The 16,111-nt window shown below is 46.1% G+C and overlaps 1 protein-coding gene across 4 annotated transcripts in view; it reads left to right on the top strand.

Annotated features, from left to right (window-relative positions):
- The window catches only part of POMT2 (protein O-mannosyltransferase 2), a 51,003-nt gene extending 35,746 nt beyond the window's left edge, over positions 1–15,257 (top strand). For 3 of the 4 annotated variants that reach the window (XM_037900743.2, XM_043548542.1, XM_043548543.1), the window contains exons 16-21: positions 3,428–3,499; positions 3,784–3,843; positions 4,052–4,157; positions 7,919–8,059; positions 9,058–9,169; positions 9,799–15,257. In XM_037900743.2, the coding sequence (XP_037756671.2) occupies positions 3,428–3,499; positions 3,784–3,843; positions 4,052–4,157; positions 7,919–8,059; positions 9,058–9,169; positions 9,799–9,904 (597 nt within the window). In that variant the 3' untranslated portion in view covers positions 9,905–15,257. Of the gene's footprint in view, positions 1–3,427; positions 3,500–3,783; positions 3,844–4,051; positions 4,158–5,344; positions 5,436–7,918; positions 8,060–9,057; positions 9,170–9,798 lie in introns of those variants that run through there. The other variant, XM_043548544.1, reaches the window with a different exon arrangement.
- The last annotated feature ends 854 nt before the right edge of the window (positions 15,258–16,111 follow it).

Raw genomic sequence — 16,111 nt, 5'->3', positions numbered from 1 at the left:
ATCTGTAAAATGGGGATGATACTGACCTTACAAAAGACTCTGAGGCTAATGTGGTATTTGCAAAGCTCTTTTGAAATGAAAGGGGCTCTAGGAATGCTCAGTAACATTATTAATACTAATAATTTCCATGGCAACCAGTTATAATATTGTTTTAGATAGGGAAATATCAACATAACTGTTTCCATGGAAATAATTTTCTTGTCTTGAAATGAGGACTCTTATTTCAGAGTGAAGGAAAACCTATAGGAGTAGCTGAGTTCTTAAATAACTAAGATCTGGCTTCTTCCACACATGTTCTCAGCAATAGAGAATTGGGGAAGAAAAAACTAGAGAATACTTGGTCTTCGTAGTAACCTGGGAAACATTCACATTTGTGTAGTAATTTTAAGCTATAGGTATCCTCTAGGACAGAGGTGGGCAAACTACGGCCCACGGGCCACATCCGTCCTGCAGGACTGTCCTGCCCGGCCCTTGAGCTCCTGGCTGGGGAGGCTAGCCCCCAGGCCTTCCCCTGCTGTCCCCCCTCCTCCGCAGTTATGCTGCTGCTTGGGCAGCGTGGCTGGCTCCGTCCGAGCCACGGGGCTGCGAACTCCTGCCGCTTTGAGCAGCATGGTAAGGGGGCGGCGGGGGGGTGGATAAGGGGCAGGGCGTCCCGGGGGGCAATCAGGGGACAGGGAGCAGGGGGTGGTTGGACGGGACGGAGGTTCTGGGGGGGGGGGGGGTAGGTCAGGGGACGGGGAACGGGGGTGTTGGCTAGGGCGTGGGAGTCCCAGGGGGCCTGTCACAGGGCGGGGGTGTGGATAGGGGTCGGGGCAGTTCGGAGATGGAGCAGGGGGGGTTGGATGGGATCCTGGGGGTCCTGTCAGGTGACGGGAGCGGGGGGGGGGGTTGGATAGGGGGTGAGGTCCTCGGGGGCACGGTTTGGGGCTGGGGGTGCCGGGAGGGGGCGGTCAGGGGACAAGGAGCGGGGGGGCGTTGGATGTGTCGGGGGTTCAGAGGGGGGCAGTCAGGGGGCGGGAAGTGGGAGGGGGCGGCTAGGGGGCGGGGGCCAGGCTGTTTGGGGAGGCACAGCCTTCCCTACCCGGCCCTCCATACAGTTTCACATCCTGATGTGGGCCTTGGGCCAGAAAGTTTGCCCACCCCTGCTCTAGGATGCAGCTTCTAGAGGGTGACAAGATCATGCTCTTTGATTGACACTCCATCTAGCAAAAGGCATTGAGGATGACCAACATTCACTGGGGGAGCACATGTGTATATGTTCATGCACAAATCTATGTACACAAAGTATCAGGTGGCAGAGGGAAAAACTCCTATAGTTAAGTGACACTTTCTATTATAAGACTTTTTTCAGTTGGCAAACTTTAACTGTTTTGGCTGAAATTTTCCATGCCAGCTGCCTGCCTTAGGTTGAATTTTACTGAAAGATTTCAGCAAAAGTAATTCAGCCATTTCTCAGAAGTTCGAGGGGAAAAAAAATATTTTTTTCCCCATTTTGCAAAAAACACAACAAAAAAACCCCCTTAAAGCCAGTTAATTGAGAGGCAAATATTGTCTCCATCATTTGGAGCAGTGACTTGAAATTTAGTAGGGGGTTTGTTGTCCTGGTGTCCAGGATATGTCTGTTGCTGTCCCCATGAAAATCACATCATGGGGGGGTAGGGCCTGAGCAGGACTTTCCATGCAGTTGCTCCTCCGGGTTGCCAGGGGCTGCTGTGGCACTAGGTATCAGTACTGAGAGGAGGTAGACTCTTTCTCATGTGCTGGTGCCCAGCTGACCCAGGCAACAGGGAGGAGAAAATAACCTGACTGATCTGCAGATGGGTGAGGATCCAGACCTGTGGGGGTTTGTGGGGAGAGAGACTGAGACAGGGGTTCAGAGAGTAGCAGGAAGACTGGGATGAACAGCAATGGGATGGTAGGAACTGGGATGAGCAACTGTGAACTGTGGGGTGAGGTAATGAGACACGGAACTGAGGGGAGGCGGAGCAGGGGGAATGGAATGGGTCAAGGAAGGCAGTGGAGAGCCAGGGATGAGGACAGACAGGAGGGGCCAGAGGCAGAAGGGGTTAGGCTTGGCAGGAGCAGGTACAGAATGGTCCTTAATCACTAGATTCCACTCCCCTCAGACCCTGCATTGGAACCCAGGATTTCTGAGTCTCAGCATTCCTCTGCTGCCAGCAATAGCTGTGAACCCACTGGCAAAATGTGTGACTCCACTCCCCCTAGTGGCCAGCCTCAGTGACAGAAGTCCTGTGAAAAAAATATGGGATCATGTAATTAAAGACATTATTGTAATGCATATGCATAAGAGGGCTGAATTAAGGTTGCATAGGCAACCTTAATTCTGGCATTGCCTAAATTTTGCGTGCTTGACTGTGTACTATTCTTACTGTAGCTTTCTGTGTGTACTTTTTTATAGAAACTGTGAAAGGAGAATTGTTTGAAAACCGATTCAATGCTTTGGACCAAATTTTCAGATCACGGCCTCTTATATTCCATGTCCAGGTTTTCATTTCTGAGGTTCTGTACACTTGGATGTGTGCATGCAGATTAGGGCATTAGATAACCAGCTAGCCATTTTGCTGGTACAAATAATCAGGCATGGAAAGTTGCTTGCATACTTTTAGAGGATGCAGACTCCAAATCTAATCCTTTATTTACTGTCAGGTGTTAGCTGCTTCACAGGTCACTGCTTCATGTAAATCTTGGGCCAGGTTTAGTGCTGGCAGTTACTGTAAAGCTCCTTCCTCAGCCCCTTCTCTCTCTAGATGATATAGAGCCTAATGCTGGGTTTATATCTGGATTTTAGTGGGAAGGTCTCAGATTCAAACCAATATACTTTACCTGTGCTCTGAAGATGGTGGGCTTACTTCTTGTTGTTTAACAGCCTTAGAGCAGAGTTGTTGTCTTTGCAGTGTGTGTACAATTGGTGCAATTAAGGGGAGATAATACAGATAATACTCCCAGATACAAAGCAGTGTATGTGGAATGGGGACCTAAGCTTGGTCTCTGATTCTGATTTGTGGGTCAGCCTGGCATCTCTGTATCTTACTGGTGTATGAAGCAGTCCCCAGGAAATTTTTTTCCATCACTGCATGCTGGTGTAATGAGAGAACAGAGTAAGGCCTTTGTAATTGCAAAGGGATGTGACTTGCAATAAAGTGAAATAGTTGTGGGGATTTTCAGGAGCTCATCTCCTGCAAAGTAATGGGCTTGTAGGAGGAGTAGCAAAGCCTGACGTTCAAATCTAGGTGCTCCTGAAAAGGCTTAACCTTCCTAGGGCGTTTGCTTATGCACACATTTGAACATATCAGAAACAGGATTATTCTTCCTATGCCTCAGAAGCCCTTCCTAGACAGAGAGCTGCCATGCAGGACTTGCAGCACAACTGCCTATTGACTGTAATTTTCTTCTCAACCTCCTATAGGGAAACAGTGGTCTCAAACCAAAGGAGAATGAAGTCACATCCAAGCCTTGGCACTGGCCCATCAACTACCAGGTATGCTAACAAATCCACCTTCCTGTGTGATTGTAAGTGCTTTTGATAGGGGTATGGCAGAGGGCAAACTGCAGAGCTGTGGGACTGCATCTCTTTATTAAAATGCATGGACTACACTTCAGCCGCTGTTGAAATAACCCTTTTGTTGGCACGAGATGGAACTTCTCACCTTTCTCACTGCTGACTCTCTGTGGGAGCCTCAGTGAGTTTGAAGGTTGATGTGGGCTCAGTAGACACAAACCCATTTTAATTTCCTCTGATACCCTGTCCCTGTCCCTCCTCAGGGCCTGCGTTTCTCTGGAGTCAACGAAACAGATTATCGAGTTTATTTGCTGGGGAACCCGGTAAGTGGGGGATTTTTGCAAAACAAGTGACTTCTGCCTTTAGCAAATATTTAGTTTTCTCCTGGCTTTCCCAGAGACAGTGGCTCCCTGCCCTTCCTCTTCTCTAGCTGCTTTCTTCCCCTTCTCTTCTGTGGTTACAGTTAGCTTTCCATCATGTCTTATGCACTCTCTGCTACTTCCATCTCCTCCTGTGCTCTTTCCCACACAGGTGGTCTGGTGGCTGAATCTGGTCACTATTGGATTGTACCTCCTAATGGTAACTTGCGCTGTTGTGGCCATGAAGAGGGGAGTTCAGCTGACAGCTGAACTCAAAGGTAAGTCCAGCTCTCCTACCCTACTGCATTTGTAGGCTTCACTGTTGTGATAGTTTGTCATCCTGGTTTCCTGTTGCAGGAAGTTAAGGAAGTATGGGCTGGATGAATGCACTATAAGGTGGGTAGAAAGCTGGCTAGATTGTCGGGCTCAACGGGTAGTGATCAATGGCTCCATGTCTAGTTGGCAGCCGGTGTCAAGTGGAGTGCCCCAGGGGTCGGTCCTGGGGCCCGTTTTGTTCAATATCTTCATAAATGATCTGGAGGATGGTGTGGATTGCACTCTCAGCAAATTTGCGGATGATACTAAACTGGGAGGAGTGGTAGATACGCTGGAGGGGAGGGATAGGATACAGAAGGACCTAGACAAATTGGAGGATTGGGCCAAAAGAAATCTGATGAGGTTCAATAAGGATAAGTGCAGGGTCCTGCACTTAGGATGGAAGAATCCAATGCACCGCTACAGACTAGGGACCGAATGGCTAGGCAGCAGTTCTGCGGAAAAGGACCTAGGGGTGACAGTAGACGAGAAGCTGGATATGAGTCAGCAGTGTGCCCTTGTTGCCAAGAAGGCCAATGGCATTTTGGGATGTATAAGTAGGGGCATAGCGAGCAGATCGAGGGACGTGATCGTTCCCCTCTATTCGACACTGGTGAGGCCTCATCTGGAGTACTGTGTCCAGTTTTGGGCTCCACACTACAAGAAGGATGTGGATAAATTGGAAAGAGTCCAGCGAAGGGCAACAAAAATGATTAGGGGTCTAGAGCACATGACTTATGAGGAGAGGCTGAGGGAGCTGGGATTGTTTAGTCTGCAGAAGAGAAGACTGAGGGGGGATTTGATAGCTGCTTTCAACTACCTGAAAGGGGGTTCCAAAGAGGATGGCTCTAGACTGTTCTCAATGGTAGCAGATGACAGAACGAGGAGTAATGGTCTCAAGTTGCAATGGGGGAGGTTTAGATTGGATATTAGGAAAAACTTTTTCACTAAGAGGGTGGTGAAACACTGGAATGCGTTACCTAGGGAGGTGGTAGAATCTCCTTCCTTAGAGGTTTTTAAGGTCAGGCTTGACAAAGCCCTGGCTGGGATGATTTAACTGGGACTTGGTCCTGCTTTGAGCAGGGGGTTGGACTAGATGACCTTCTGGGGTCCCTTCCAACCCTGATATTCTATGATTCTATGATTCTATGAAAGCTCATTCTCTCTCTGCTGTGGAACATCAGACCACACAGAAGTTGAACAAAATGTGTTCAAGAGGAACATGACAGCAATGAGTACAACTATTTAAAATGTATAATGCTATAGAAATGCTAAATCTTATACCTGGAAGGATGTAAATGCCAGGGAAGGGGAGAGGAATTAACAGTTTTTTCAGGCTGTAAAGGGCCATTATGAAAATCTTTTCTGACCTCCTGCATAACACAGGGTATAGATTTAACTCGGATATCTCATCTAGCCCAACACATTTCAGTTGAATTCAAGCATATCTTTTAGAAAAACATCAGCCTTGATTTAAAGTCTGTTTTTAAGAATTGTTCATATTAGTCCAAGGGGTTGTAACTAAGAGGAGTGGGATGAAATTAAAAACCAGGTAAATTTAGGCTAAATATCAGGAAAATCATCCTGACACTGAGAGATACAAAACTATGGAACAGTCTTCCCAGGAAAAATGCAGGAAGCCCCATTCCTCGAGTCATGTAAAACTGGACTGGACAATGCTCTAGCGAAAATCCTGTAGGGAGCAATCCTACATTGGCCCCAAGAGGGATGGATCAATTGGATCACTCTCTGGTTCATGGCTGTGTGATATGTGCTGTATTAATATTACACATCTGTGTTGAAAGGAGAAATGCTAGCTAGTGCCCATTAGGGAGCTGACAGAGAGAGGGTACTAGGAGGAGGATATTAACAGCCCTTTCTCCTTCCTTAGCCTCTTCCATCCACAGGTTACAAAGCACTTCACAAACCCTAAGGAATCCAGTCTCACAACATCCCTCTGACATAGATCAGTGTTTACCCAATTTTACAGATAATTGGGTAGGAAATGAGGTACAGAAAGGTGAAGTGATTTTAGCTAAGGTCACTGAGGTTACATCTGCACTGTGATGAAAGACCCGTGGCATGGCTGTGGCTGGCATAGATCAGTTCAGGGGTTAAAAAATTGCAATTTAAAAGTACTGGAGCCCAGGCTCTGACACCCTGTGAGTGGGGTGGGTCTCAGAGCCCAAGATCCAGCCTGAGCCCAAATGTCTACATTACAATTTTTAGTCCTGCAGCCTGAGCCCTGCAAGCCCAAGTCAGCTGGCCCGGGCTCAGAGACTTGGTACTTCACATTTTTTATCGCAGTGTAGACATACCTACAGTGAGTTATTGACTGAGCTGGAAATAGGATCCAGGTCTCCTGCCCTGTTCCCCTGGTTCTAAATACTAGACCACATTCCTTTCCAGGGAAAGGGCTGACAGTGAGGATCAGGGATGGCTGTCAAGCTACTCCAGAGAGAATCCTAGAAATCAAATCCCAGTATGCATCCGATGAAGTGAGCTGTAGCTCACGAAAGCTTATGCTCAAATAAATTGGTTAGTTTCTAAGGTGCCACAAGTACTCCTTTTCTTTATTCATTGAGGAAGACTCTATTGGTAGGTATTTCTGTGTGATACATTTTCTGCATGAATAATACAGGTGGGATATTGTGGGTAACCTTGTGTTACCTGCACAATCTGGGGCACCCTGCCTGTACCCTCCTGAGGGCTCAAGGTGTCACCCAGTCAATTTAGGCACTCCCACCCTTTCCCTTCCAAGGGTTCGGGGCATAAGTAACCTACTCTTACCCATGCGGCTGAGGGAGAAACCTGGTCAGGTTAAGTACCTGCCTTTACCCACAGGGCCAAGAGCTCTACGAGTCTGCAGGACCTTTTCCCAGTGAAAGAGCCTTACCCTGCTGTGCTCTAAACATCTATTTATTAGCAACACACAGAGAATACACATACCAAGCAAATCTATTATGCTCACCACTCCAGATATATAGACAAATTTTACCCGATGGCCAGTCAGGATCCACTTGTCTGGGGGTTGCCAGCGATGTCTCTGCATGTCACAGTCATGCAGAGGGTACAATGTCTTGCAGTTTCTTGTTGTACTGCAGTCCATAGTTGATTCCCAAAGAGTATCGATTTTCACGTACATTATATAGGTAAAACTAGCTATTTCCTATCACATTATCCCACACCCCCAAGTAACAAAAATTGTAACCAATTACACACTGGCACATATGTGTCCTCCTTCCTGCCTGCGTTTTTTACATTTTATCTTTCATGTCCAAATTGTAACTTATTTGTGACCTTCTCTGTTTGTGCAGGTGGTCAGCATAAATTTACTGATCAAAACTTATCTTATACCATTTGTTAAGTCTCTCTCTGTATCCTCCCTAAAACTTCCCAGCGCCCGGATGTCTCTACTTTACAACCGTGGTGGTTAACACTCTTGTTAGGGACATTCCAGAGGTGGGGATGCTTTATCTGCAGCAAATCATTCTTTTTTGTCAATTTTAGTGCTGATCTCCCTGAGTTTCATCCAAGGCTGGTTTAATATGGGGAGGGGTGCTGGGTTTGATGAGATCCCAGGCCTACACTTGGAACGTAGACCTGCTAAACCTGTTCCTACCAGTCTTACTGCTATTCATACTCAGCCTCCTTGGTGCTGAGGTTTGAAAGGGTAGCCAGGGTTGTGAAGTTTCATCTACTGAAGTGTGTGTTTGTGTTTCAGAGCTCTCCGAAGTCTTGCTACATAGTGGAGGGAAGATCATGCTGGGCTGGCTCCTCCATTACCTCCCTTTCTTCATGATGGGCAGAGTCCTCTACTTTCATCATTATTTTCCCGCCATGCTTTTCTCTAGCATGTTGACAGGTAAATACTGCAAAGCAGAGACCCTGAAGGTAGAGGGGAATAGTAGGGGAGCTCAGTTGGAAGGGGTATTTTTAAAGTGACATAACTAAGAAATCAAGTTTTTTCTTTCGGATCTCTGGTTCAGGGCTAGTGCTTGGACATGTATACTGGTTCAAAAGTGTTTTTAACCCTAGCTGCTTAAGACATCGAACCCTATACAATTGTGTCATTTGGATTACCATCTTGATTTGACCTCCGAGAGGCTGCGGTGCTAACGGATAGGGTATTGAACCGGGATTTAGGAGACCTGGCTTCTTTTCCATGCTTTGCCACTTTCTTGCTATGTGACTTGGGTGAGTCATTTTACCTCCCCTTGACTCTGTTAGGTCCCTTTCTGTATCTTGTCTGGTTAGAGTTCTTCAGGATTTGGACTGGCTCTTACTGTGTTTTTGTATAGTGCTTTGTAATGGGGCCTTGATCTCAGCTGGGACCTCTAGACACTACTGTAATACAAATGATACATTAAAATAATCCATTTCAATTCCAACATGATTTTTAGCAGTCTCTGTCTTCAGACCACTAAGAAATAAAGCTTTATGGCTCTGTAAACTGGAAGTCCCTGTTCTCAAATGGTATAAAGCATTAATCTCTGACCCTGGTAGTACATGAGCCTTCAGCTACTAAAATCATGTTGCACTTGAAATAGAGGGGGCAGAAGAAGCAAGATGGTAATTGGAATTATGTAATTTTGCGGTCTGATACCTCTAGCTGTCAGGACTAATCTAAAGTATTTTATTCCAGTGGGAATGTTGGGAAAACCAAATTTCTAGAGATAGAAAGCTTCATTTCTTCTGCTAAGGGTCAATAAGAGATCAGACTTTAAAAACAGAATTGATCCTTTGTTCATATAGAGCTTTATCAGCATTCGTTTATGACTGAGTGTATCAAATATAGCCTGCATCTGTCTCCTGGCTTCCAGCATGGTGCCTCTAGTTATTAATTTTATTTTCTTCTCCTAGGAATTACATGGGACACATTGCTGAAGTTCTGTGCTGGGCGCCTGTCCTGCTCCGTGGGGAGGAGGGTGTATACATATGGGACACTGGCACTGATGCTGCTCATTGTGTACAGGTGAGAGAGAGCCAGAAGCTGAGCTGCTTCTGTATGTAAAACAACATCGGTTGTATCAGTGGAAGCGTTGGCTCCTTGACACGTGTTGGTTTTAACTTTTCACTCACCCAGCTCCTTTCCCCTTTTTGTCCTCTGCTAAACTCTCGGATAGCAACAAACTCAGCCCTGAACCCTTCATATGAACCAGATTCAGCTTTGACAGCTTTTGTCTATCTCCTGGTAATGAGTTTGCAGAAACCTTTTCATTACAGGGAGTCTCTTTGTTTAACCCCGGAGCTCAGTTGGTACAAATGCTGTCAGCTGGACTGGCTTCCTTTTTCCCCACCGCTCAGCAGATACAGACTCTGATCCCCACCCCACATGGTGCCAGACCATCATCAGTCTATGCTATACTTTAAAAATGTATTGATTAAACATGTTTATAGGCTTCCCAATCCCATCCCACCCATGATAAGGCCATGAACCTGGCTGTATTAATGTTGTTGAGCAGGAGGGAGTGGGCCCCAAATGGAATCTAGAGCAGCCCAAATGGAAACTCCCATAGGTCATCCACATGACTCAGCTGTTTCTGTGACCTTGGTACTGAGCGGTTAATCAGACCTTGACAGGTGTGTTGATCCTCTCCACAGCTTCTACCTCTTCCATCCTCTGTCCTATGGGATGGTGGGACCTATGGCTTCAGATCCCAACAGCCCAATGGCAGGGCTCAGGTGGCTGGAATCGTGGGAGTTCTAGAGCCGGCAGGAGCCTGAACAAGGGAATAAGAAACACAAGAACAATGAAGTGTTAAACTGATTCATGGGCACTTTGAGGCAAATGGCTGTGAAGCACCACTCTGGAGAACTCTGGGGAATCTGCTCCCCATAGCAGCCCATTGTCTCATCACCGATTTGCACAGTCTGAGTCTTGGCAGAGGGTGACCAGAAGAAAGACCCTCTGAGTAAGACTCCAGCTATAGGTCCAGTAGATTCCATTTCTGAGGCCAGCTACTGCTCAGAAAGAAGACTTGGGTCCTCCGAGCAATGTGTCTTAGAATTCTTTACAGTCATGCTTTGCCACACTGGTGTGATTTGGAGGATGTATGTGTTTATATCTGTTGGAGGGTGAAGTTGCACACGTCTGTCTTTTTGTCTCTGCTCATATGAAAATCACTTGATTGCAGGAAAGAACTGACTGTAGAAAGCACAGTGTCCTGAGACATTAAGGATCTTTTCATATTTAATAACTTTTATTGGTGATGTTTTATATATATTTTGGAGAATGTCTGGGGACCGCCCTGTCCTAGCCATTTGCATTTCACTGATCTGATGCTGTGTTTCTAATACCTGGCCGAACTGAAAGTCTCTCAGTGGCTTCAAACCTCCATAAGCCATCGTGCCTTGCCTGTCTCCCAGGCCCTTTGCAAACAGAAGAAGTGGAGATTGTTTATACTTGCATATCCCCTTGCTTTCAGGCCACCTGTAACCACTTATAATAATCACTGTGTAGCTAACTGGCAAACCTCATGACAGCTCAGAGCCAGACAGTTCCAGTTCATCAGTCTTGCAATTCTGTTAGAAGATGCTAAGACGCTCCAAAGATAATTGCAGTGGGAGCAGCAGGTTTCTTTTATTGCTTGTCTTGGGTTCTTTGATGTAAGGGCCAGCCTCTTTGGGGATGCACTGATAGGGAACCCTTGTTGACAGCTGTCATTCATCCTTTGATACCAGCAGTTCTACTGCCAATAACTGCTTTGTGTGAGGATGCTAAGGCTTAGCGGTCACTGGACTCTGCAAAGCCTGCTGCTAGTTCTGGGGTATTTAACCACTAATATTCCTCTGCTGAAGGCAGTTTTTTTCTAACAGGAAACTGCGCTTCTTGTTACTATGATAAACTGCCAGGCAAATGAGAAGCGGGGAGTGGAGGGAGGGAGAGAAACCAGAACAAAAACTCTTTGCTTGTCTGGTGAAGAGAGCTCTCTTATGCTGAATCCATCCTTTCACAGGCAGTGGGGGTGGATGGGAAGGGACCTGGTCCTTGAACAGGTGTGGGGAAGCTTTTTAATGAGGTATCTATTCCTTTGTTCCTTTTGTTCCACTTCTTTCCCCTCAGTTCACTACTACTGCCCTGTAGCATCCAAAACAAACTGTCTTGAGTCCCAGCTGTGTGTGTCCTTTGAGGGAGCAAGGTTTGCGAGGCAATTTTTCATATGTATCAAGGAGATCAAGCCCTTCATTTCAGATTCCCTGCTTTGCCTCTCAGTCCTGCTCCTGAATATGTATTGGGTGAGTATCAGTAACAGGTGAGTGTGTCTGAGTTTATAGATGAGTTCTGCTATACTCCCTCTCCACTCTCCGTGGATTCTAATGGGTTATCTGGAACATGAAAGGCTGTTGGTATAGAGATTGTGCTAACATCCCCAGACCAGGCTGGATGGCTGTGCTGTATGCTGGGCTGAGGCTCAGTTCAGACCTGCTGTCACTTTAATAGGGGAAATGTAGGAATGTTCAGTTAGGCAGCTGCTTGCTATTGTAACATGCTGGCTCAGTATGTCATATCCGCCTCCAGAGGCCAGTCCACATATAAGATAGGAGCCTACTACTGGTACTAGCTCAAGTGGTTTTGGCCTTTGCTTTTGATGCTAAAGATTTTGAGTTAATCCCCTGCTGACAGTCCGTGGTGGGGGGTCATTACTGTAATTAACTGCTGGGTTTGATGATCTTTTTCTATTTACTGTGGTAGGAAGTGCTCCCCCCTGGCTTAGTCAAGGCTGCTCACAGACGATATGTAGGAAAGAAGGATGAGGGAGAGGATTGAAAACATCACCAAATCCTGTTTAGTTTGAAAAGTGGAAAAACAGCAACGGATTATAAACAGGTGGTAATATGACAGGCAGGCATTACACTGCCTTATTTTTAATAATGTTATTGGGTATCTTCTGTTGCCAGTAAGAACATCAGCTTAATACTGTGATGTCATGAGAGTAGATTTTTCCTGCAGAAGTCCCACTGCCAATGGGAGGAAGTGCCAGGGGCTCATGTAAGGGGTGGATTGAGGTGCAAAATACCCCCAAACACTGAAGACCCAGTAGTGATATAGACATGAACGGCAGCAAACCAGCCCCTTGCTACTGAGAAGTAAGAAATCAGTAGGTACCTATGTAGGATGGTCCCAAAGGTGGTTCACACATCTTTGCTATCATAGGACCTTTTAGCTAAGTCAAAATGTTGATTTAACAACCTCTATTGCTGAGGAAGTGGAGCAGTAAGAACTTCAGGAGTAACATGAGAAAGCTGGGCCTCTCCTTGGTCATTGTTCCTGTCTCCTCTTCTGCACTAATAGGTCCGCTTCAGATTTGTGGGGAGCTTGAGTTGGCTAGCTGAAAACACTACCTGACTCACTCTCCCTTCCAGCTTTTTGTGCCCAGGTCAACTTCAGTTTCAGTACAAACAAGAGGCTGCTTGTCTTTGGTGCTGGGAGTTTGGATGCCTCTCACTGGAAGTTTCTGACTGGCAGAAGAGCTAACCCACTTCTTGGCCCCTGTGTATCCCACTGTCCGCATGTGGGGACGCACCAAAAAAAAAAATCTAGTTGTCCCACAATAATGAACAGCCCATGACCAGACTCTTGAGTTAGGGTATTAAAAGGACTGCACTCGGACATTAATAGCTAGCTTTTTAAAATGGGTACAGCCTGAGGGGGGTTCATCCTCTGAATTCTAAGAGCCAAGTCCTCAGCTGGTGCAAATTGATGTTGTTCCCTTGTCTTCAGCAGAACTATGCTGTCTTACCCCAGCTGAGGATCTGACCCCAAATATCTGTTTCTTGAAAAATTCACCAGGCCATTACCGAGAACAAAACAACAGTGTGTTTGTGAGACCTACAAAATCTATTAATTTGTGCTGCTTCTACCGGCACTGCAGCAGCATTTAAGCTAGGACACACTTTCCAGAGCTGTGCAGGTTTGAAGCAGTGGGTGCAGTGAAACTGACCCTTGTCTTGAGGAGGGAGCTATCGCTTTACATTGCCTCTGTTTAGTCAGAGGTCTCCACAAGATCATCTGTAGACTTTCTGCTTGGGTTCTAGGTCTTGATAAACACTAGTTCAGTTCAGTCTGGCATTCCTGACTGTGGAATGAGTGCTGGTTCATCTTGAGGACAAGTCATTTGTCCCCTTCCCCAGTCATGTGGAAACAGCTAGCGGTGCTTTCACAGGCCAGAAGATGCTGCTGTCTGGAGCAGCTGCTCCCTATGAGGTTTCCCAGGCAGCCATCCATTATTGTTGGGGAGGTCATCAAACTCAATCTGTGGAGCCAAAATGTAAACATCTGCAGGCTTCAAAATTCCCATTCCTGCTCTTTCCTCAGATTTATACTGTAAAACTGTTTTCACTTCTCCAATCTTTGGAGGATACAAAGAAGGGCTTGAGTTCAGCATATCCAACTTATTTTAGGCATTCCATTCACCTGAACGGAGGTTCTGTTGGCAATCACTGCAGGGGCATGCATGCCCATTCCAGTAGCAATGACTGAATTAATTCCACAGAGCTAGGAGCGTATGTCTCTGGGACAGAGTTGTGGTCCTGAAAGTGCCTTTGCTGGGGCAGCCATGGAAGACTCACAAATAAACATGTCTGCAGTTCACCATCACTATGTGATGCACCTATCCCCAGATCCGCTAGCGGGAAAGCCAGCATCAGTCTTATCTGCAGATAATTTCTTTTGAAGTTTTCATTGAATGGTTTGTTTTACTGACGCTCAGAACAAATTAATATGATCCAGCTTTTTATATCCCCTTCTGCCCTTCCCCCCTCCCAGAGTCCTGTACTCCTTTCTAGGCTGGTCCACTAATAACTGAGCTCTTTGGATGTGCATCCAGTTTCCAGAAGAGCCTGGACTAGAGTTGGGCTGAGCTGCCATGTCCTCAAGGAACAGAATGCCTGGCAAATGCACTCATGGCAAAGGCCTTGTAATAGAAAGCTATAATAACTGACTTCTTTAACTGCATCAGCAGAGAGAGTTCAAAGGGTGGGACTCCTGCCGACTGTCCCTCTTGTTTGTGCCTCTGGGGGTCTCATCCAGTGTTTTTCAGTGGAGCTGAAAGGTGTGCCTGTATTTTCTTCCAAAATGTTCCTATTCATAACTCTCAAATGTTGGCAGACCTGGTGGCTTCCCTTCCAAGGGTCATGCCCATGTGACTTGGTCTCTGGAAGCAATAACCAGCAGTGGGTACATGAGCTGTGTGCTATGCACCACTAGAATACCCCTTCTTTTCTCTTATGTTCCTGCTGGACCCTGAGCATCCTTCCATGGTTGCCCTGTATCATCAGCTGGGGCACCTGGATGGGACTTCCCCCTTCAGAGCAAATGACCCTTCCTAACTGGTCAGGTGTATGTCATGGTGGGGAGGGAGCTGAGGAGTGTTAGAGCATCATAAGGTGCTTTCTCCTTGAGGGGGGAAAGATAGGAGATGATGCTATGTCCGCAGCATGCCCAGCCCCTTTAAGCAGCCTTGAAAAGCAAGAAACCAGGACCGAACTGGATCTGTCTCCATGGCAGTAAGCCAAGCCATATGGCTGTCCCTGTGTTACTTTCTGAAATACACTTCATACTCTGTGTTTGGGGGTCAAGGGCTACTGACTGTTGCACATACTATTTGGGAGGGAGCTAAGGGGGGATATTAGTACTGAAGGCGCCATTGCTATTTTATTTATGTAGACTCCTAAAAGTTAGGCAGGCAGGTTTACCCTGTCATATTAAGGGAGAGATCTAGGCTCTATCCTGGAAAATATACCCAGAACTGAATAGAAGTTTGGAGGTAAAGTGATGATGGGCTTCTTTTGTGACCCTATCCTTCCGCATTATTAACTTTACTAATGCTGCTAATATTAATGTATTTTGGTTGTTTTTGTGTATGTCTCTATACATGTATTATTTGACTGCTGGCTCCTAATTCTCTTCAATTGCAAAGCAGCGTGGTATACTAAATGCAGTGTAAAAGGATGGGAGAGAACTTCCCTTGAACTAAAAATGGATTTTGTAAAGGAATTCACAGAAAATCAGAGGTAGAATTTGGACTTTGGTTTTGTAATAAATAACTCCTTCTTTCAAACGTCTTGTTCTTTTCACTTTTGTATTTTTATGTCCCCCCTTTACACAGATATAAAGCTGTGGCATGAAGTTTAAATGAGTTTTACAAAATAGGGGCTAGATCAGTTTCAGTGGTGCCATGCTGGGGGGAGGGATAGCTCAGTGGTTTGAGCATTGGCCTGCTAAACCCAGGGTTGTGAGTTCAATCCTTGAGGGGGCTATTTAGGGATCTGAGGAAAAAATTGGGGATTGGTCCTGCTTTGAGCAGGGGGTTGGAGTAGATGACCTCCTGAGGTCCCTTCCAACCCTGATATTCTATGATTCTATGTGTTCTGCAGTACAACCTAAGGCCACCCTCAATTTTAATACAGAAGGGCTACAAGTCCCGCAGGCATTTCTTCACCTCAGTCTAAATGGTGAATATGTGTAAGTACAGTGCCCATGGAAGTGAAGAAGCGCCATTTGGATGAAGATGAAGCATTGCTTGCTAACACTGGTAGTCTTCACAGACCATACCTTCATATAAAAGATGAGACCAGTTGTAATATGTGTAATATGCTTTGTTATGCCAATTTGGTGTAGCCTTCAGACTCCTGATTGGTTACCTATGAGTCCCTCAGCTGGGCAAAGTTCAGGCACATGATCTGTGCAAGCAGGGAGTCAGATATGCCCAATGATTAAACCTTGTTCCTAGTGGGTATTGGTCCACATTACAAAAACCAATACAAAATTCATTATAAATGCAGGCCCCTGCTATGGGACAGGCCCATGTCAGGATCCTGACATGGGCAGTCAGGGCAAAGGGTTAGAATAGGGTCAAACCTGAGGCAGAGCGAAGTGGAGGAGTTCATAGTCAAGTTCCAGGTCAGGATCGAT

Source organism: Chelonia mydas, chromosome 6 (assembly GCF_015237465.2).
Source record: "Chelonia mydas isolate rCheMyd1 chromosome 6, rCheMyd1.pri.v2, whole genome shotgun sequence".
In the NCBI taxonomy this organism is placed as follows: Eukaryota; Metazoa; Chordata; order Testudines; family Cheloniidae; genus Chelonia; species Chelonia mydas.
The sequence above is the reverse complement of the archived record's forward strand: the minus strand, read 5'-3'. Positions and strand labels throughout refer to the sequence as shown.